Raw genomic sequence first — 23,180 nt, forward strand, 5'->3', positions numbered from 1 at the left:
CTTACCCTCATGCCGTTCCACACCCGTAACACCTTCGTTAATCTTCGGAACACAAATTAAGGTATTTTAGTTGAAATCCGATGGCTTCGTGAGGCCTGCATTCACAGCAATGACATTTCCTCTCTCAAGATCCATAAAGGTACTAAAAACATATTTAAATCAGTTCATGTGAGTACAGTGGTTCAATATTAATATTATAAAGCGACGAGAATATTTTTGGTGCGCCAAAACAAAATAACGACTTATTTAGTGATGGCCGATTTCAAAACACTGCTTCAGGAAGATTCGGAGCACAAATGAATCAGTGTGTCGAATCATGATTCAGATCGCGTGTCAAACTGCCAACGGCTGAAATCACGTGACTTTGGCGCTCCGAACAGCAGATTCGACACACTGATTCATCTGTGCTCCGAATCTTCCTGAAGCAGTGTTTTGAAATCGGTCATCACTAAATAAGTCGTTATTTTGTTTTTTTGGCGCACCAAAAATATTCTCGTCGCTTTATAATATTAATATTGAACCACTGTACTCACGTGAACCGATTTAAGTATGTTTTTAGTACCTTTATGGATCTTGAGATAGGAAATGTCATTGCTCCCTATGGAGGCCTCACGGAGCCATCGGATTTCAACTAAAATATCTTAATTTGTGTTCCGAAGTAAGGTCTTACGGGTGTGGAACGGCATGAGGGTAAGTAATAAATGACAGAATTTTCATTTTTGGGTGAACTAACCCTTTAAATACAGGTGCATCCTAACAAAAAGCCAGTTCCTTTATGACATCAACATCCAGGAAATGTTGGTCTACATGAAAACATATGCCACTGAAATTTATTTGGGCAAATCAGGAATTTATCTTGAAAATGTCAGTCAGCACAATCCATGCTTATATTCATTAATTATTCATTCATGTTTATATTCATTCATGAAAAGAAGCATTTCCGTCAAGGTTACAAGAATGGCATACAAATTCAACCTATATCACGTATTTTAGCACGTTTGGAATGGTGTATTGACCAATCAGCATTCAGGACCAGATCTATCGGTTTTAAAAGCAGTCAACAGACCTGTTAACGATATGACTGCAAGTCTTTATGTCGCGACCACATTAAAGCAGTCAGTCTTAACCAGGCGATGCATGTTTGATATGGTGTAAAGAGCAGTAGAGAGCATCTCACAGCATTTCTGCAAGATATTGCTGTTACTGCGAGAATGATTCATCATCAAAAACACGCATCCAGGAATGCTGCCAATAGGCCGAGCATCTGGGAAAACGTGCTCTCAGCTTTAAGCACAACTTAAGATTCCATTGATTTTCAAGACGGAAATAAAATCGCACTGGAGTTTAGAGGGCAAGTTTTATGGTTCTATCCCTGAAATGAGTGCTAAGATTGGACAGATAGTCAGAACTGGATTTAGAACTGAATTTAAAATGCTTTAAACACAACACACAGCGTCATGCATTAAGATGTTCTTATGGTTAAATATCAAAAGGGTAGATTCATAGTAGATGAGATGTGGCATCAGTAATTATGCTCATGTTATATTGTCTGTAAATGACTTTAGTTTTATAACCTAAGTGATCCGTCTTTCTGGGGAGTGCCATGAAGAGAAACTACACCTCAACACTGCCCTCTACTGAGAAATGCATCATATCGCAACAACGACAAACAAGCTGTTGACTAAAAGCAGGGATGTCAAACTCAGTTCCTGGAGGCCCCCTGCAGAGTTTCGCTTCAACTTTAATTAAATGCACCTGATCCAGCTAGTCAAGCCCTTTAGGCTTATTTGAAAAAGTGAGAAGTGAGTACCCCTACTCACTTCGAAGGGCAGAGCCCTTGAAGTGGGGATTTTGGAGGGAGCAGGGCACTTGTGTGTCATAATGAAGCCATTTGGAACACACTTGGCAAAGAGAGCAATGAGAGGCCACGTAATTTCCTCATTAGCTTCACATGGAATGTTACCATGACAAAGGAATATCTTATTATTGCTGTTAATATGATACAAATAAATGTACATTTATAATAAAGTTTTTAAAATATGCTTTATATGTGTGTGTTCCCAATCTGCTCTTAACTTTATAAGTTAAGCATTAAACCCATAAAGCATCAACTCTTTCCCTGCCATTAACGAGTTATCTCGTCTTTTTTGAGAAAATCAAAATCAAAATGGCCTAATATTACTGAGTGAAATGTCGATCCAGGAAGTGGTTAGGACTGTGCAAGCTTTGGGGATGTTGATAGACTTGATCTACTCCATGTGTTTCACACATCATCATGCTGAATCTGGTCTAGATGTAGTCTTTGACAAAAATGTTTTTTGCTCAAAATGTTTTATTTTATTTTATGAAACTTACCAACATTCAAATGTTGACAAAAAAGAATGATGTTGTTGTTTAAAAGCAGAGGGTCTGTTATTTCTTTTGATGTATTGCATGTTCATATATTCATACAACAAATTATTCTGGGAGCCATAACATTTTTGTGAAAATGACCAAAAAGGGTTAAAGGGTTAGTTCACATAAAAATGAAAATTCAGTCATTTATTACTCACCCTCATGTCATTCCACACCTGTAAGACCTTTGTTGATCTTCGGAACACAAATTAAGATATTTTTGATAAAATCAGATGGCTCAGTGAGGCCTCCATTGCCAGGAAGATGCCCAGAAAGATATCCAGAAAGCTACTTAAGACAATTTTAAAACAGTTCATGTGACTACAGTGGTTCAAACTTAATGTTATGAAGTGACGAGAATACTTTTTGTGCGCCGAAAAAAACTAAATAACGACTTTATTCAACAATATCTAGTGATGGGCGATTTCAAAACACTGCTTCATGAAGCTTCGAAGCTTTACAAATCTTTTGTTTCGAATCAGTGGTTCGGAGCGCGTATCAAACTGCCAGAGTCACGTGAACTATTGAAGTTTCAAAACACTAATGACGTAACGAAGCCTCGTTTACTGAAATCATGGGATTTTGGCGCTCAGAACCACTGATTCGAAACAAATGATTCGTAAAGCTTTGAAGCTTCATGAAGCAGTGTTTTGAAATCGCCCATCACTAGATATTGTTGAATAAAGTCGTTATTTAGTTTTTTTGGCGCACAAAAAGTATTCTCGTCTTTAGTAACTTTCTAAGCACTGAAAGTGTTAATTGTCTTGTTGGCCTCACTGATCCATTGGATTTCATCAAAAAATATCTTAATTTGTGTTCCAAAGATGAACAAAGGTCTTACGGGTGTAGAACGACATGAGGGTGAGTACTTAATGACAGATTTTTTATTTTTGGGTGAACTAACCCTTTAAACACATTTCTTACCTATTAAACATTTTTAAACTTAATATGAAATGCATGACGAAAATGTAATATATAACAACAAAACAACTTGAATTATTCTGTTCATACATTAACTCCAACTCTCCCACTTTATTTAGATTTAAAATGAATTGCGAAGACTTGTCACCCTGAGTCATGACCATAAACGTTTAAATTACTTCCTTTAAGTGACCATCGCAAGTTCCCTTCATGAACGGACTTGTGGAAGGGAGCTTCGTGAAGGGATTCAGTTGTTCACTTTCATTTGTAATGCCCCTACCAATGGCGTCCCCTTCCTGAAGTGCCCTTCAAGTGTGCAAAAACGCCATTTGGAATCGTGTGTGTTAGAGAAAAGTTGGAACTAAACTCTGTAGAGCTGTGGTCCTTCCTGAGAGCAGTTTGACAACCCTGCTAAAGAGGGTCATATCATATCAAACTTTCCTTTATGCCTTTAGATGAAAAGGTTCAATGTACAATCAAAACATAATGAAAACATCCAAAAAGAACATCTACTGAAAATAAACAGCAACTTGCTGATGTCAGATGAATATATTACCATAGCAAATACAGATTACCACCAACATTTACAATTATGGCGCATAAAAATGTGAACTCCATAAATGACAAACTATAAAAAAAAAAAAAAAAAAATGAAACGAACGGCCCCTTTTATTGTACATCACAGATGCATTCTTAAATCAGCACTCAAATTTTCAATTTCTAATATAAGTATTTGCCACACAAATACATTAATAAACTAAACAACATAACCATGAATTGCAACAATAATTAAAACAGTAATACAAACAAAACAAGAAGTGGAACCTCTGACGGAAATAAATAAACGCTCTATTACCCAGCGTAAAAACAGCTGTGCATCTACTGGATCCAATTAACTCTTTATAAAACCTAAAACCTGTTGTCGTTTCATCTTTCTGCCCGACTCCATTCGGCTGGTGGATCTCGTGGGCCTTTGGGTTTCTTTATGCGAGAGTTGAAACCTGAAGCGCAAGACAAACAAAGACAAAGTTTAAAATCACCAGGTGCGATTAATTGCATTTAACATAAAAGTTTGTGCTTACATAATATATGTGTGTGTAAATGTATTATTATATTTTATATATTATATAAATGTGTGTGTGTGTGTAGACACACAGACATATATATAATATAAGTGTAATTATATATATATATATATATATATATATATATATATATATATATATATATATATATATATATATATATATATATATATATATATATATATATATATATACACAGTCAAACCAAAAATGAAGATATTTTTGATATATTTTTACTAGTGGGTGCAGGACACTATGGTTCATTTATGTAAGTGAGGATAGCAAAATAAAGTAAACTGTGACATATTATACCCAAAAATTCTTCATACAGTGGACTAAAATTGATAAAAATTTGGAACCAAAAATTATTCAGACACTTTGACCTGACAATGTTTTGCTTAAGTGTTATCTGACAATTTTAATATTATTTTTTCTGACACAGTTTAACTCTGAGATCTTGTCATATTTTATTACCATTTTTTTAAACTATAGTGAATAAACTGTAATAATGAATGAAATGTTTAAGGTCACACACATATATACACACAAACAAACAAAAACATTTAAGTTTGATGCGATTAGTCGCATTTAATTGATTTTACAGTCCTAATATGAAGCAATATTTTAAATGGATCTTGGATCAGGATCAGATGCATGTCAGCTAGATTTTTACATGTTCTGAAGAAAGCAACATCATCAGAGGTGGTTGCCAAGCCGTTTCTATGTGATTACTATGATGTTCTGAGTGTGTTGCTATGCAGTTACCAGGGCTTTTAAAGGGATACTTCATTCAAAAATAAACATTCTGTAATTATTTACTCACCCTCATGTCGTTCAAAACCTAGCTAAAACATTCTAATTAGACTGTGCTCAACACACAGTGATCGTTTCCATCGACTGAAGCAGATTTATATACTTACACACGGAATTTGAACACCGACTGTAATCCCAGACTAAACTCAACTGGCTCTGACTGGACGTGTTTGAGCACGATCAGTCATAACAAGTATCAATTTACATTCATAATTGGCCTTACAATCGTTAAGTTTGTGAATGGCACTGTCCACACCACCACTATAACGATAATGATATAGAGAAACGATATCGTTGGGATCACTTTCAGAACGATTTTTTTTCCAGATGTTGAATGACAAAACACTGACAGCCAATCAGAATCCATTCTAATTTAAGGGCTTGCGCATTTAAAATGGCAGACATTGGGGAGAATTGCCAAGGTTGAGAAAAAGCCACCACTGTTTGACAAGTCAAACCCCCTTTTTAAGGATACTTTAAAGATCATTATGCCAGGCTAGCAAACAGTGTAACGTAAAAATTACCTCAGGTATCCAGTGCTAGTTTTGCTAACATTGTCTAGCATCATTTGAAGTTGCAGTGAAAAAAAACTAGACATTGTTTTTATTCCACTATACTGACTTCGACAGCTAAATTCACTGTTAGACTAGATCGATTACACTAGCTATTCACTCGAAACATAACATGCTGAGGATATCTGCTGGTTAAAGCCGTGTAAATGCAACAAGAACAGCAAAAACATGTTATACACCTTTGAAACCGCAGCGCATGAGCTTAGAATAAACAGACTGTTATCGTTTGTTGGTGTGGACACAAATATAGTTATCGTTCTTGGTGTGAACAGGCCTGAAGAATCTTCACACAGCTGTTTTCTAACCAATGACATTTCAAAGTGTCATCATTTTTGTTCCACAGAATAAAAAGTCATACAGGTTTTGAATGACATTAGCTATGTTTCAATCCACCTATTTTTATATGAATTTTGGGATATATAAAAAAAAACGTATGCACTCAATTGAGTCGGATAGGTTTTTGTATCCAATAGAAAGACATGCACATAAACTACAATGGAAAAACAATTACTGAATAAATCCCTTGACGCGCAACAAAAAGCATCACATGACTTTACCTCAACAGAGGATGTGATTGGATAACTGGATTAACCAGTGGACCAATTTCATTGCACAACATCTCAAATGTTGGTTTGATCATTCTGAAATGCCTAATCCAAAGTCTGTCATCAGAATGATTTGGTATAATAACATCACAGAAGTATAACTTCCGACTGCAAACTTCTATTTTTATTACAGTTATTTTGCACCAATTTCCCAGGAAGTGACGAGTTTGTTCTCTTGAACACATGGGATGCTTAAATGTTTTATGCGATGTTCCAATTTTGCACATAAGTTAAATTTGCACCTTTGGATGGAAACATATTGTTGAGTGAACGTTTGCTTTAATAACAAAAACTAGTGGTTTGTTTAAACCTCTAACCCTAAATTTGAGAAACTGTAAAAGTGATGTTTGCCTTTGCCGGATATGAGCACTGTTGCTTTGAGGCCTAGAAACCACAATGTCACTTTTATGTGGTTGTAAGTGTGTGTGTGGTCTAAAGTGCCATGCTTTGCCAACAATCTGTTTACCCTGTTGTAAAACAACTTTTTATTTATTTTTATTTACTAAATGACAAGTTAGCAATTTACATATGTACAATAAGATTGATTTTGGCAGCCGTTTAGCTTTTAGAGAAACACATTTTTTAGTTACATATAAAGATATATTGGTCTGATGAGTATGACTAAGTACTAGTTAGTCCGACTAGTTCTTAAGACACAGTCTTAACTTGGTGGCTACGTTTATGCAACTGGCCCCAGTACTCTTGTTGTGTTCAGAATGAAGATTTAGTGTGCATATGGTGTTACTCACCCAGGCTGCCCGGGGCAAATGGGCTGCTGGTGTCCTTGACGACGCTAGTCACATATTCATAATCATCATCTGTAGAAGATTGGCTCTCAGCTGTGAAAAACATGTTTAACAGCGTTTAATAACTTAAAAACAAACCTCAGAGCATGAGATTGAAACCGACACTGATCTAGCACTTCTTCCTGTTTACTGCTAGATAGAGTTTCACACTTATTTGGTCGATAAGGAGCCTCTGGAGAACTGAAACGACTCCTATATCACTAACAACATACATGTTACTTTTTATGGTCTGTATTTGAATGCATTCATAAGTGGGTTGTTGACATAACATGAGGTCATTCAACTTCAACATTTTAGGTTAAAATGATACCTATAACACCTCACATTAAAAATACTGCATTCCTGCATGAGATGGTGAAAAATACAGTAATAAAAATAGTATTAAAAATAGCTTATGGCAAAATATATAAATAAAATATATATACATATATAAAATATTAAATTACATTCATTGTTATTCTTAATTTTAAAAATGTCTTTAGACATTTTTCAATTTTAATATGGCCCTGCGGTGTGACCAGTACTTTTATTAAAAGTACAAATAGTCCATGTAGACTCTCAGTTAATAGATCATAAATCATGCATAATAATTAGAAATTATTATTTAAAAATTTAATAAAAAATAGGGATAAAATTTTGTCAACACCCCATTTAACATAAGCTTTGTGTGTGTGTTCTTGTATACATGGTTTATGAGGACGCAAATGTGTATAATGACAAGGGTATTATAATGTAAACATGGTGTATGAGGACACTTCCTGTGTCCTTGTAAACCAAAAGGTTTAAAAAAAATTTATTCAAAAAATGCAGACAGTTTTGTGTGATGGGTAGGTTTAGGGGTAGGGATAGTGTAGGGGGATAGAATATACAGTTTGTACAGTATAAAAACCAATGGAGACTCCCCGTAAACCACATATACAAGTATGTGTGTGTGTGTGTGTAATAAATCATTTGAAATCTTGACATTTAATAAATAATAAACAATACTAATAAATAATGTGTAAATGTCACTTCATTGTTCTCCAGATCAACTTGCGTAGTAAATAAAACATGCACTTACTTGCGCTTGATGTTCGTGAAAGAGGACCGCATGCCTGAGGAACACACATTTCATTTTATTAGATTTAATGATATTGTTTGGAGTTCCTAATCTGTGATTATCAGGGTTAATAAGACTGTGATCATCAGTCAAATACACATTAGAATCATATTCAGTGGAAATATTCAATCTGTCAGGTTATTTTTACTAAATGTACTGCCTGTATGTGTGCTAAAGCTTGTTAACTTGTGAGTGTGATCTCAGCTAGAAGCTTCATATCACAGGAAGAGGCTGAATGTGAATCTGATGTGAAACACAAACAAGTAATTTGACACATCTACAAGTGTGCAGAGAGGAAATACAGGCCAATAACTGCATATAAGTGAGTCAAATAAGATTAATATGTGCTTAGCACTTTAATTTGACATCTAATATGCTAACATGAAAGCCAAACGAACCCATCTGCCAAGCAAAAATGATGGCAGAAAGTTATCTTAATACCAAACAGATTGTTTACCTGTGCATCTCTATTCACGGGCCTCAACTCCCCTGAGGAAAAAAGAAGAAGCCAAAAAAAAAAAAAATGTAATTTTCTTAGACCACCACCACTATTACAACAACAACAACAACAACAACAGTATTTTTCCTCTAAATTAATTCACAGTTTTAAAAGGTGAAATATGCATTTTTAGGCTTTGTACAAATGTACATAATAAAAAGCAGACAGTAAGCCATTGGTAGGTTAATATGTATCTGGTATGTAAACACTGGTGCTATACAAACATCTAAAGTGCTGCCTTTTGGCTCAGCAAATGCCGTGAATTTGGAGGCGGGACCATCTGCTTGGTTGACCAATAGCAGACGGGAGAGATTATGAAACCAGCTTGATAAAACTAGCTTACTACTTACTGAATACTGTTCAGTATACACTATATCCTGCTGACTATTTCTGTTTGGTGGCACAGAAATTACACACTTCACCTGTTAGGACTCTGCTGACACTTTAAAAGTTCAATAACAGATGCAACAAAGAAGCATTGAGAGAAATGGAAATACGAGCTTCAAATAACTTAACTTTTAACAGATAAACACCAAATGAGAGGGCTCTGAATACCCTGGTGATCACATGAAAGAGAAGAACTCAAACATGAGAGGACAATGAAAGCTGCAAGCAGAAGTATCATAACTTTAGCCTCCTAAAACAAACAAGTTCCCTCTGTCTGAAATGATCTTCCTTTTAGTCTGCAGCTGAGTTTGCATTTTTTTTTTTTAATTCATTTTCAGTTCAGCAAGATTCTCAGTATATAAGAAAATGTGGTCTGTGCAAAACTTGAGTGTTGATGATAGTTGCTACAGTGTTGTAGGTGGTTTCCAGTGCATTGATATGTAGTTGTGTAGTTGTTTTTTGTGTGGTTTTCCCTGAACACCCTAGCAAGTGCATAGAATTGTCATGGAAATCCTCCTGCAACACCCTAGCAACTGCATAGCAACGCCCTGGAAACACCCCAAAGCACTGTAGCAACTGCATAGCAACTATCCACAACACTCAAGTTTTGCACTGAGCAATGTCTCTGTTGTTCTGGTTAACTTTTATACTATTAAAACTTTAATAGTTTAATACTATTAAAACTATTAAAATGTTTTTGACTAATTGAATAATTTATTATTTAATAAAATATTAAATTAAAAACCTAAACAAAAATAATAAAATGTCACCTTTTTGTGCATAATTTAAGTTTAATTTGCAGTAATAAAATTACTAAAATTAAACAAATAAAAATTTAATTAAAGATAAAAAAAATATTTTTAAAAAACGCTATAAAACTACAAAATTTAATAAATACTATAATAGCATATAAATAATACTGGTTCAGGGTATTTGCTTAGTGGTTCCTTTTTTGTTTCTTTCTTCAGGTGAAAATCGATGAAAGCTACCACTAATTACGGAATAAAAGATGATAATAATTTTTTTTTTATATGAGCCATTCAAATTGTCCCTTACCTGGCAATAGCTCATAGCCATCATGGTCCATTACTTTAGGTGACAGTCCTCCTCTCTGATTGGCTGTCGGTGATCTGTCATAAACCGGTGAGGTGGGAGGAGGCAGGAATGATACAGGCCTGTTTTTAGGTTTGACTGCACTGTATACAGCATTGTTATTGCTTTTCTCTGATTTAGCATTGTCATAGTAATGGACAGTGTGTGAATGGGGGGCAGAGCTGGGGGGCTGCAGTTTTGGCTTGTTGACGACCGCATAAGTGTCATTCATCCTGGCCTGAGGAATAGGATGAGAAAGCCTGGGCTTGAGAGGAGGATTTCTGAAACCACAGACAGACAAGTACACTTTTAAAGTTGGCATGAAATGAAAATTCATGAAATTCCCACAACTCAACGTAAAAGAGGCCAGCTAGAAAGAGCTGTGCGCAATAACTTCACTCCTCTGGCCTCAAACGGTGCACTAGCGACTGATGCTAGAGGCTGCGGTCTTTAACATCCATGTTAGTATGCCCGTCTCCCATGCCGGAAACGCAGGTTTGAATCCTACTCAGAACAGAGAAAGTAGAACTGAAGGGGTTACATTGGTGCCGTGACCCTGATGGGAGTGATGATTGGGGGGGGGGGTGAGTGTAACGTAGGCCAGCTAGTAAGACTTCACTCCCCAGGCCTCAAGAGGCGCACTAGCTCCTGATGCTAGCCTTTAATGTCCTTGTTAGCGTGCCCGCCTCCCGTGCTGGTTCAAATCCCGCTCAGAGCGGTGCGAGTAGAACTGGAGGGGTTTCATCAACAGCCAATGCATTGAACCAAGTCCCCACCCTATATTTTTTCCTTTTCGATAATCTGTTTCACTCTGATATACATCACAATGTGAAAGAAAAGGTCTATCACTACTTCGGTTTTATCATGACTAATTTATCAGTGTATCATTTAGCAAATGATTTTTTTTTATTTTAGCAAAAAAAGTCTATGTCCAACATCGCCCCCTATACCCTTAAAAAGGGCACTATTTGAGGGGACAGCCATTTGTAGTGGTGTTCGAAACCATGGTGGACATTATTGAGTGCACTCAGTCAATCCCACAATGCACCGTAATAATGAGCGTACAACCAATGTATGATCAACGGCTAGAGGAGCTGCCAGTTTGCTAAGTTGTAAATAATTATTAAACAGCAAGCATAAACTATGCAAAAGCGGCAGCCCTTCCGGCACACCTAGTGTCCGAATTCACTCATTTGTTTTCATTCACTCCCTCAAGTGAACTATATTAGTGGACTAATGTAGGGAATAGTTAATGAGGGTATAGGGGGCGATTTCTGAAACAGCCCTAAGGCACCTAAGACCAGAATATTAGAGACTTGCAGAAAAACATTTTTTACTTGAGTAGCCATAGCAATACCCTAGGAACCAACGAGCAGAGAGTTTTGCGCAGACAAGCATCCAGAGAAAAATGCAAGAATCTAGTCATAATATAATCCTCATTATGGTGAAGAGATGAGGTGATTAGCATGTCAATTACATTTCTAGTACATACATTGATGTAAGACTAGTAGCTCGCTCACATTTTGCTCTGGGTGGTTTGAATACATTGGTGCATTGTGGGACCCCAAATAGAGCAACGTATAATGACCAACTGTCACATTTGCATTCAATATATCTTAAGAAATACATTATTTACCCAAGGGGAGCGGCGATAACAGAACACTGTGACTTAAAAATGATTAAATGCTTAGTATAATCTGAGCATGCATTCATGCCAAATATTCACATCTTTGGATCAATATTCATTACAAAAGTCATATTCATCTGTTTGCAAAGCAGAAATGCCACTGTGCAAAGAAATATATATTCAGCTATACATCGATGACTCATGAGATTAACTCTGCTGTAGTCACATATTAGACAAGAGAAGTTCAAATTGCTCCCTGTGGTGTGCGAGACAGAACCGACAATAACAGCTTGCGTCTTGGCCGAGTCCACCTGTGTGACGCACGGCACCGTAGTTAGCAGAATTGCACGTTGTGAATCTCAAATTGGCCTCTGGCTGTGTTGCCACCACTGATTTTAATCACAGACATCCGCAAAAAGTCAAACGGGGTTAGAAATTTGGAAACCAGGGTCATTTGTGGTCTTACCGTGTTTTAGTGGAGACGCTGAAGTTGCCTAATGTTCCTGATTTCAATGAAGCCTTTGGCAGAACCGCATTGATGTACAGAGAGGTCGAAGTCTTCTGTTTCCGATATAAAAAAGAAAAAAGACAAACAAAATGTGAAATGCGTACACCGTGTGGGAGAGCAGCTGCATAGAGCGTCTGTGTTCAGCTGTTGAAAGGTGCCTGAGAATTTGCATAGAGGAAGCACACAGTGAGCGCGTTTCCTGCTAAACTGCTTTTTTGAAGCTCAGGGCTTATGGTCTTGAGGAAGTAAAACAAATGTGATGTAAAAATGGGAGATGCAATGTCAGAGAGATTTTATTTTAAACGCAAATATCAAATTAAATAATACGGAGACTTTTTCTACATATGACGACAACGAACGGAAATTGCTCTTTTGTCTCAAAAAACATCCACCTTCTAAACATGAGTAAATGTAACCACATGTACTCGAACATTTGTACGTCACCCAGCAAAAGAACATTAAGCAATATCTGTTGGACATCATGACACTTTTAAATTTATAGTTCACCCAAAAATGAAAGTTCTGTCGGCATTTAGATATGACTTTCTCAAAAGGAGATATTAGTGACCTAGTGGATCAAGACAGAAGATGTCAAAGTCATATAAGGACAAAAAAAAACAAAAAAACACCAAGACACCAATAAATTAGTCCATATGACTCATGATTATATTCCAAGTCTTTGATAGATCAGTATGAGGACAAGGCTGACAGTTTGACATTATTTCACTTTCAAATCAATGAGTATGAGCTAAAGAAAGTGAACAAATCCTTTAAAAGTGAATTTCAGAGATATGGCAGAGGGGAAGATTATCAATGAATAACAACATATGTTTCAGTTTGTTCATCACTATGAATTTAGATGGCTATGAACATAGTGTACAAGTCATAAGGACTACTTTCATAGTACGAAAGTATAAAAGGAAATCATGCAGGTTTGGCATGTGAGTGAGTAAATGATAGAAATGCATTTTTTGGGTGAACTATCCCTTTAAATTGGATTTAGTTACACTACTCTTCAAAAGTTTGGGGTCAGTAAGATTTTGTAATGTTTTTGAACGTCTCTTATGCTCACCAAAGCTGCATTTATTTGATCAAATATACAATAATATTGTGAAATATTATTACAATTTAAAATAACTGTTTTCTATTTGAATATATTTTAAATGGTAATTTATTCCTGTGATTAAAAGCTGAATTTTCAGCATCATTACTCCAGTCTTCAGTGTCACATGATCCTTCAGAAATCATTCTAATATGCTGATTTGGTGCTCAATAAGTATTCCTTATTATTATCATTGTTGATAATAACAATATTTTGTATCGTAATATTTTTCAGGATTCCTTGATGAATAGAAAGTTCAAAAGAACAGCATTTATTTGAAATAGAATTCTTTTATAACATTATAGACGTCTTTACTGTCACTTTTGATCAATTTAATGCATAGAATTTTTTTTTTGAACAGCAGTGTGTGTCTTACCTCTGTATCCTTGTTTATAGCCTGCAAGGCCTTCTGAAACATCTGAGCAACCGTATAAAAGACAAATCCATACTGCTCCTGAGTATATTCACATAAACATGACACTTGACATCAGGAATTCACATGGTGTTGTGGAATATGAGAGACAGGGCTAAATGGGTCTATCCATGTGCTCAGATCAGATAAAAAAAATAGCTTAAGCACCAAGGCTTTCATTTTTTTACTTTAATTGTCAGAAGGGTTAGTTATAATCAAAGAATTTAAGTTGTAGATGTTTTCCATTATCTGTGCCATGCAAAAAAATCATGTTTTTATGATGTTACCTTGGTCTGCACAGCTGAAGGTCTCTGTCTTCTGAGTTCTAACACCAGGTCCAAGATATTAAAATCCTCCTGTATTTGCTGAGAAAAAAATAATGCATTTGTAATATGTTTTATTAGTCAGATCAATCACTATGAATTATATATATATATATAAATACTGTATGCTTCACATTCAAGCAGAGTACACATAAATGTGTATTGGTTATGATGTTAATACCTCTGTCAGTAGTAGATCATTGACATAGTCAACAGCACAAATGACCCCGGTTCTACCACAGCCAGCACTGTAAAGCAAGAGAAGCCGTCACATTTCCATATCGTGATATGATCCATTCTCCCCTGAGTCTCAGTTCAGAGGGTCACAGAGGGAATTAAGGGCCATATTGTCGGACAGAGCCTCTCTCATGTATATAGAGAGAGGGTAATGAGTGAATCTGTGCTGAAGTCTGGAAGTTAACTGGCTTTTCCAGCGCCACATCAGGTGCTGAATATTTAACATGTCTCACTTCATTTAAATGGTGCCATTAAAATGCATGGAACCAGAGGAGCACAGGCCGGCCCCTGCTGCACCCCAACAACACGGACGAACTCAATGAATTTTCATGGGCAGATGGGTCATTTGTCAGAGGCACAGAAAAACACAGAGACGGCTGTGTGTGTGATACAGACCTGCAGTGGATCACTAAAGGGTCCGTCTGGTTGCCCTGTTTTTGGCGAGCCAACTCCATCATATCCAGAATGCCATCCGGCATGTCTGGAATTCCGTGGTCCGGCCAGGCAGTATACTGGAAATGAGACACTTCACGAGTTTCCTGTGTGGAAAAGATGGCGAGTTTTTACCTCTGAATGGATTACGCTTTCTACACCAAATTACAGTGTTTGAAATGAGCTAAAATGGGAAACATCACACACTGAGATCGTTATAGCGGTTCCTTGTTTGGAACTGTTTCAGAGTGTTTTAACAGTGTTTTATAAGACACTCAAAATGAAGTACACTGCAATTTTGTGGTTTGACAGATTTTCTTTAAGTAAAAAATGCTCTTAAAGGGACAGTTCAGCATAAAATTTCAACTCGCTCACCTATATATATATATATATATATATATATATATATATATATATATATATATATATACACACACACACGCGCACACACTACCAGTCAAAAGTTTGGAAACATTACTATTTTTATTGTTTTTGAACGAAGTCTCTTATGCTCATTAAGGCTGCATTTATTTCATAATAAATACAGAAAAAACAATAATATTATGAAATATTATTACAATTTAAAATTATGGTTTTCTATTTTAATATACTTTAAAATATAATTTATTCCTGTGATGCAAAGCTGAATTTTCAGCATCATTACTCCAGTCTTCAGTGTCACATGATCCTTCAGAAATCATTGTAATATGCTGATTTGATACTCAGTTATTATCAATGTTGAAAACAGTTGTGCTGCTTAATATTTTTTTGTAACCTGTGATACTTTTTCAGGATTCATTGATGAATAAAAGGTAAAAAAAACAGGATTTATTCAAAATATAAATCTTTTCTAACAATATAAATCTTTGCTATCACTTTTTTTATCAATTTAACACATCTGTGCTGAATAAAAGTATTAATTTCTTAAAAAAAAAAAAAAACACTGACCCCAAACTTTTGAATGGTAGTGTGTGTATATATATATATATATATATATATATATATAAATGCTCTTAAAGGGACAGTTCAGCATAACATTTCAACTCTCTCACCTATATATATATATATATATAAGTATTAATTTCTTTCAAAAAAAAAAATACTGACCCCAAACTTTTGAATGGTAGTGTGTGTGTGTGTATATATATATATATATATATATATATATATATATATATATAATGTGTGTCTGTGTGTTAAGTACACAACAATTTTTCCTTTAAATAGAAACACTCTTAAAGGAACAGTTGACTGTAAAATTTAACAATGGCATTACATCAGTTCTATATCATATTTACTAATGACACACTGGAGACACCACTTACATCGCAATAATTCACCACCAACGTCCGAACAATGACTTCCTCATTTGGTCGCAACTCCTTAAACTAAAGACAAAAATGACAGTAATCATGAGGACTTCCTCTTGTGGGGCCTTGCAGCTGCATGAACTACACTTGGTATTGAACTGCTGACAAAAAACTGAAAAAAACCTTCATGACGCATGAAGATAACATCAAAAGGAACTGTTGTAAAAGATTAATATCCTGTATCTTAGACCTAACTGTTGATTTACACAGTTCAGGAGCACAGAAAACACTTACAGTTGAGACAGTAAAGGGACCAAACGTGGATGTGTCTGTGGTTGACGCCCAGTAGACTTCACATTTTTTCTAAACAACAGAGAGGTTGTTAAACAGTAAGTGCCAAGAAAGTGACAGGCGTATGACACAGAACAACAAAGGAAATATAAAGATTACCTTTCCCATCTCAACCTCTCGACAAGCCATGATTATGACCTAACAAAAAAGGAACAGACCAGACTTTAAAAAGTGGAAATAGTTCAAAAGCAATTCAGTCAAGCTATAATGCATAATTATTATAGAATGAAATAAAATGTGTCAAAGCAGCTCACCTTTACACTGTGTTGCCAAATCATACGCCAGAAATCAATCACAGTGCTGCTCAAAGGGCCTTGGGTGGCGATATACATCTTGTTCTTAGCAGCTCCCTAGTGGGGACAAATATAGAAAATGATAATAATACAGCAAAAAGAATTTCTATCTATCTATGCTTCAAAACATATCTGGACAAAACCACCACTACACCAATTTGTCTCACACATACAGTATAAAACTGTTCTTAAAAAGTTTTTTTGGTCACATATTATCTTGCCTATCACAAAAAAGTGCATGATGCTCCTGATAAGAAGTTTTGAAGTTAAAACGCTCCAGTACCTTGATGAAGTTGGCATTAATATAATCAGATTCATATTCAGATGGGGTCGGAGTTAGACAGACTCTGGTCTGATCATCTGGAATACACACAAAAAAAAGAGGAAAAATATGAGGGATTTGCATAATTTTCCTCTTATCAGTGTAAGTAGCACATAATAATTTATCAGGCAACACATTGTGTTGAATCAATTATGAAATATTATGACATGTTTTTGGCATTGCAAAGCTATAAAACAGTACTGTAACTATAGGAGGCATGTTTTGACAGATGTGACAGAGAATCATGTAAAATAACTTTGGTGCTTTATTCTGTCATACTGAGAGAAACTGTGAGTCACGAATATTTCAAAGCGCTGATGAGATCTGAGCTCACTGTCAGATGTGAAAATCCTGATAGGATATTAAAGTATGTAATATACTAACACACAAAAAGTGTTAATCTTAGCATCAGTACAAATGGGTTGAAAATAATATAAAACACCATATATGCCATTGTTTTCTGTAAAAGTGTGCTTATGAATTTATATGTGTTGGAGATATATTGTAGCTGTATAATTTATTAAAAATTATTAGTTATTATTGCTTAAAACATAACACACTATTGCAAACTATTTAAAAAAGTAATGTTTAATGAAACATCGCTAAGCTACGGAACATGCTATCGGTTTCTGAAGCAGAAAAGTTAGTGGATGCATTCATGACCTCTAGACTAGATTAGTGTATTGCATTACTAGCTGGTTGTCCTGCTTCCTCAATAAACAAGCTACAGCTAGTCCAAAATGCAGCTGCTAGAGTTCTTACCAGGTCAAGAAATATGATCATACAACACCAATTTTATCATCTCTACACTGGTCACCTACACTGTAAACCCTAACGCTCAAAATAATTAATTGGTTTCAGTGGGACAAACTTAAATTAAACAAATTAGTTGAGTGAAAAGAACTTTCTTTTTCTTTCGAGTTCACAAAACTGATATATTTTAACTGTTTCATTGCTTTAAGTTTTATGAACTTATTTCTTTTAATTTAGACAAACTTAAGTTTAACTGAAACTGGGCTGGGATTTCCGTTTCCCAGCATGCTTTGCCCATGGCATTCGATAGGGAGATTAAATGCTAAAATTAGTGTTTTATAATGTTTTTTGTGCAAGATTAATGTTTCTGTTAATATGGTTTTTGGAGAGTTACCATCATGGTGACAAGTGGTGCATGTGGCTTGGTTTGAGAGCAAGTATGTTAAATGTTTTATATTTCTGTATTCATCCAGCAAGTGCTATACCATGCAATTGCTGACGTTAGCAAATTAGCATTTATACTTAGCATCTAGTTATAGATAAATTTCCACTAATAAAATTTTTTAGGCTGAGATGAATTAGTTTAATTTAATAAAATATTTCAATTTAAGAACAATTAAAATCTTTGGGTACAAAATAAAAATCTGCCAGTTCTGCTTGAAACTTTTAATTTCTTAACTTCAAAATTTTGATGTAACCAATTGCCAACTTATTCGGATTTACAGTGGTTCCATATCAATTACAAAGTATTGCTACTGACCTATAAGGCTGTGTATTTAACCAATCTTCTATCGCCCTACAATCCATCACGCTCTTTAAAGTCACAAAACTCTGGACTTCCGGTTGGATATCTAAGTCCACTAAAGGAGGGAGAGCATTTTCACATTTGGCTCCTAAACTCTGGAATAGCCTTTCTGATAATGTTCGGGGCTCAGACAAACTCATCGCCCAGTTTAAATCTAGATTAAAGACGCATCTCTTTACCCAAGGATTCACATAATGCATCTTATAACCTTATACTCCAGTTATATCAGATCAAATGCACATGATTATCTTTGCTTAATGTTATGAACAGCAGCTATGTTAATTATTTTACATTTGCTTTTCTGTTTTATCTCGGGATGCCCAACACGATGTAACTAGAGAGTACATCAGCTCCAGTTTGGATCCAGTCTCTTATGAAGACACAGTCACCTCAAATAACAGATTACTCTAAATTGTAATTTAGATGCATTTTCTAAAAAGCACTATACAAATAAATGTGACTTGAACTGAATTTAATTGAATTTAAATTAATTGGTGTGAATTGAATTTAATTACAGAAACTGTTTCACCAAGAAATATTTTACTATAATTAAAGGAAACTTTCTCTGATGAGACTACGTACAGGGCAGAATATCCCTATAGCGGTTTTTCTTCACATTTTCCTTGAGTTCTCCTGCCGCAGTGGTCAGGCCATAATCCTCTTTTAGTGATGCACTTTTCTGTCGTATCAACTGAAAAAGGAGAGAGAAAACACAGATATGAGATCAAAAACATTTTTTTAATACATCATATTAAATACATGTTGGTTGGTTGCACCATCTGACCACAAGGTGGCGTCGTGTTGCTTGTTATGCTATGGTGCATTCCAATAAACGGCTCATTAAAGCCATGAAAAGGGTCTTTTTATTTAAGGGTGGATGTAGTTTCTGATCCTTTAGGATCAAACCCTAATTTATGCTATTAATTATGCTACTGTCAAAAATACTGAAACCTCAAGTATAAACTTATATAACTTTATACATTTACAGTACATTCAGATGCATTACATGCATTACATTCAAGGTACGCTTTAGATCCATTCAAGCATTCCCGTTTCAAACATGATGCGTTTGCAGATCATTTCCAATACGTATGCAGTACGCATGTGTTGTGGAAGCAGCAAATGGCCATTGTGCATTGCTTTGTGCACACGCAGCGATCCTGCATCCATATGCAGTGTGAATGCTCTAAAAATGTGCATCGTATACACACTGCAAACGGAGTATGTGTGAAACAGGCCTATGCTAGCGGAAAGCCTTCAGTGTAACTCAGACAAACAAAGAGGTAATGAATATCTGTAAATAGAAGCAGCTACACAGTTATGACTAAAACTACTCTGTTTTACTTTCAGTCCCTAAAAGCAGAAGAGATCATCTCACATGTGTTATTTTCAACATGATGCTCTTAGGTTAGGTCTACGTCAAGGAAGCCACAGAACATCACAACCCATTTTTGTCCCCTTTACCACAAGCACTACAGTCTCTAGTGTTTTTTTTTTTTTTCCACAGATGCTTCATCTTCTAACTCTGAATGCTGCCTGGAGTATATATCCGAGAAACTCAATGAGGAACTGCAGATTGTGCTTCTCACAAATGCCCTCTTACTTTCACTAATGCAGCCAAATGAGTCAAAAAGCAAGAGACACTTCTGTAAAACGTTGGTCTCACTCTAACCACAGTGGAACGTAATAACGCAAAGAGAAGAAAATTATGAGTTTAGATTATTAAAGTTCACCTGCAACGAACATGAATGCCTTAAACATTATATATGGAGCTCTCTCTATATATATGGTGTAGGATACTGTATATGATGTTCTGGCTTTCACATCTAAACGGGACAGTTAATTATTCAGTAGTATATATTAGGGGTAACTGTGTCACAATATATCACAATACAAAAATGCAACAATATGTATCGTGGATAGTGACAATCTGTATTGTGTATAGTGTAAAGTTTGCAGTGTTTTAGTGTCAGTACTACATTAAACTGCAGTATATAATGTTGAATATATTGTATAATAATGGAATAGGGGAATATTTTTGGTTCCTGATGTCTTATGTTACCAGTAAAAAGTGGCCTATACATTATATTAAATATATCTAGCCAGTGACAGAGAGCAAACTATATATGTTTTATTTTGCTGTCACCATTGTCCTGTGCATTGGGTTACCAGCACCAAGTCCAAGCGTATTCATTCACACCTCCAATGTAATACAAAATTAAGTATTTTAATCAACACTATATTTTGTCCATATGTCTTGGAGTATCGCAATAATATCGTACCGTGAGTTCAGTATCGTGATATGTATCGAATCGTGACATGAGGGTATCGTTACACCCCTATTATATAGGGCTCGTAGTATGTAAAGTGCACTAAATTCAAAACCAATCCTCTTCCCAGCTAACGCAAACATACTCTAGAACATGTTCCTATTAAGTTATGAAAACATTATTTCTGAAAGTTTAAAACATTTTAAAAACCTGACGTTTTTTAAACTTTTTTTCTTGGTTATTTGAATGTTAGAGAAAACATTAAGGGAAAGTTCCATTTTATCATTTTGCAAATATTACTAGAATGTTGCTTTTGAATGTCCTCTAAACATTCTGAAAGTAGCAACATTTAAAAATCGTCCCCTTGGAATTATAAGGTTCTATCTGAAATTTTTTTGTCAAAATTGAGTTATTCACATATTCTTATTCCGTGACAACTGCATGTGATTTTTTTTTAAAAGTTGTGTACATTTTAGGACTTTTTTTTTTTTTTAGAAAACAAAAAGGGTCTATCCACAACAGTGTATGGAATGCAAAAACTTTGAAGCTCAATATCTCAAAACTCCTCAGAATGCAGACAGAACCTTATAATTCCAAGGTGGCGAAATGTTAGAAAGATGTTCCATGAACAATGGATAAATAAAATTTTTTTGTGGTGCCAATGTTTTGAGAATGTTATTAAAAACCACATACCTTTGAACGAACATTCTATTAACATTACTGGAAGAATGTTTGTTCATAACTTTGAGAGAACCTTGCCTGTTAGCTGGCTTTAAGCTTCTGAAATGAAAAAAGCTCGAATGGAATCTTTCACCTCTGTTTATTGTTGCTCATGCAAATGTTGTGTAAATTGCTTTTTATCTAGTATGCAGTCATTAACTAATTTGCAAAGAAACATTTAAATAAGCGGTTGGCTAAAGGATATTTAACACTACAGTAAAAATAACTTTCAGCTCATAAAATTAGTAACAAAATTAAAAACTAAAGCACATTCATGTAGTTAGAAATGTCCATATATTGACCATATATGGTATAGTGATGATACAGTAATTCCATGGAACTTTGATTACCATAATCATATACCATGGTATTTACATGATACTTCAAATACCGCTATCGTGAAAAGACATGGCATTACCGTAATGTCATGACTCAGTGGTGGTACTTTATACAAACTAAATGACTTCTACATTCATTTACCATGGTATTTACACACTACTCCAAGGCACTTCACTTACTTTTTTGTAAGTGAAGTGCCTTGGAGTAGTGTGTAAATACCATGGTAAATGAATATAGAAGTCATTTAGTTTGTATAAAGTTTTACATGTACAATGGTAAAACCATGGACTTTTTAGAAGTACCTCAGAGTGACATATAGCAAGTATATACCAAAGTATGGTATTACCATCACTGTACCATGATATCACCAGAGTTTACAAAAATCATAGTGTCCAAAGATTTTACCATGGTAGGCTACATAAAAATAACACAATAACACTTTTCAAGCAAAACGTTAAACAATGCGAATTTTGTTGTAATGACATTCTGACAGGTGTGGATTTACCTCTAATGTACACATCATAACATTATCCAAAAACATAGTAATACTATGGTATTGTGTGTCAGCTTATTATACTGATATGACCTGCTAAGTAATATGAAGCATTATCAATTATATATTCAAGTAAGAAAGAGGTATAAAGTTTAGGACTTACGCTGAACTCGGTGGAGATGAGTTCTCCACTGCTGTCATGGTCGGACAAACAGCGGACCCGCTCCACGAAACTCAACAGGTGCGCTTCCATCACCATATAATCACTCTCATCAGCATCTTACTGCGTCGTTTTTTGATACTGGACTCCCTGTACTTTCTTCACCACAAATATATGATCATTAACACTAAACCTGCCCTGTTTCCGTCTTAGTAAAAGTTATCCTGGCAGCAGAACTGACACAGGGAAGTTTCTCCTGCTGAAGTTTTTGCTTGTCACCTTCATGTAAGGCGTTGTGTCAATCATTAGCCGTCGCCAAGCCCACTTTATCATTCCAGCCAATCCGCGGTCAGAACCTCACCTGAGGCGGTAAAGGGAGAACTACTACAACTCTCTCATTTAGCTTGTGAAAATAAACTACATTTCCCATCATCCTTCGTGGCAGCACGA

At 35.4% G+C, this 23,180-nt stretch overlaps 1 protein-coding gene across 1 annotated transcript; it reads right to left on the reverse strand.

The window, feature by feature from the left end:
• Positions 1-3,402: 3,402 nt before the first annotated feature.
• ptpn18 (protein tyrosine phosphatase non-receptor type 18) lies at positions 3,403-23,179 on the reverse strand. Its single transcript, XM_048209700.1, has 17 exons — positions 22,734-23,179; positions 19,331-19,439; positions 17,152-17,228; positions 16,830-16,925; positions 16,675-16,713; positions 16,519-16,587; positions 16,240-16,302; positions 14,879-15,021; positions 14,427-14,493; positions 14,210-14,287; positions 13,887-13,964; positions 12,367-12,461; positions 10,238-10,554; positions 8,753-8,784; positions 8,257-8,290; positions 7,140-7,229; positions 3,403-4,316 (listed from the first exon to the last, which is right to left on the reverse strand). Exons 1-17 carry the CDS (start codon positions 22,827-22,829, stop codon positions 4,243-4,245), a joined length of 1,557 nt encoding a protein of 518 aa, XP_048065657.1. The 5' UTR covers positions 22,830-23,179; the 3' UTR covers positions 3,403-4,242.
• Position 23,180: the final 1 nt, after the last annotated feature.

The sequence above is a fragment of the Megalobrama amblycephala genome, linkage group LG12 (assembly GCF_018812025.1).
Source record: "Megalobrama amblycephala isolate DHTTF-2021 linkage group LG12, ASM1881202v1, whole genome shotgun sequence".
Taxonomy (NCBI): Eukaryota; Metazoa; Chordata; class Actinopteri; order Cypriniformes; family Xenocyprididae; genus Megalobrama; species Megalobrama amblycephala.

Coding starts and splice junctions, on each gene's coding strand:
- ptpn18 (XM_048209700.1), bottom strand. CDS start 22,829: ATGGTGATGGAAGCGCACCTGTTGAGTTTCGTGGAGCGGGTCCGCTGT. Junction 14,494..14,878: donor CCTTTAGTGATCCACTGCAG/GTCTGTATCACA, acceptor CTTGCTTTACAG/TGCTGGCTGTGGTAGAACCG. Junction 8,785..10,237: donor TGGCTATGAGCTATTGCCAG/GTAAGGGACAAT, acceptor TTTTTTCCTCAG/GGGAGTTGAGGCCCGTGAAT.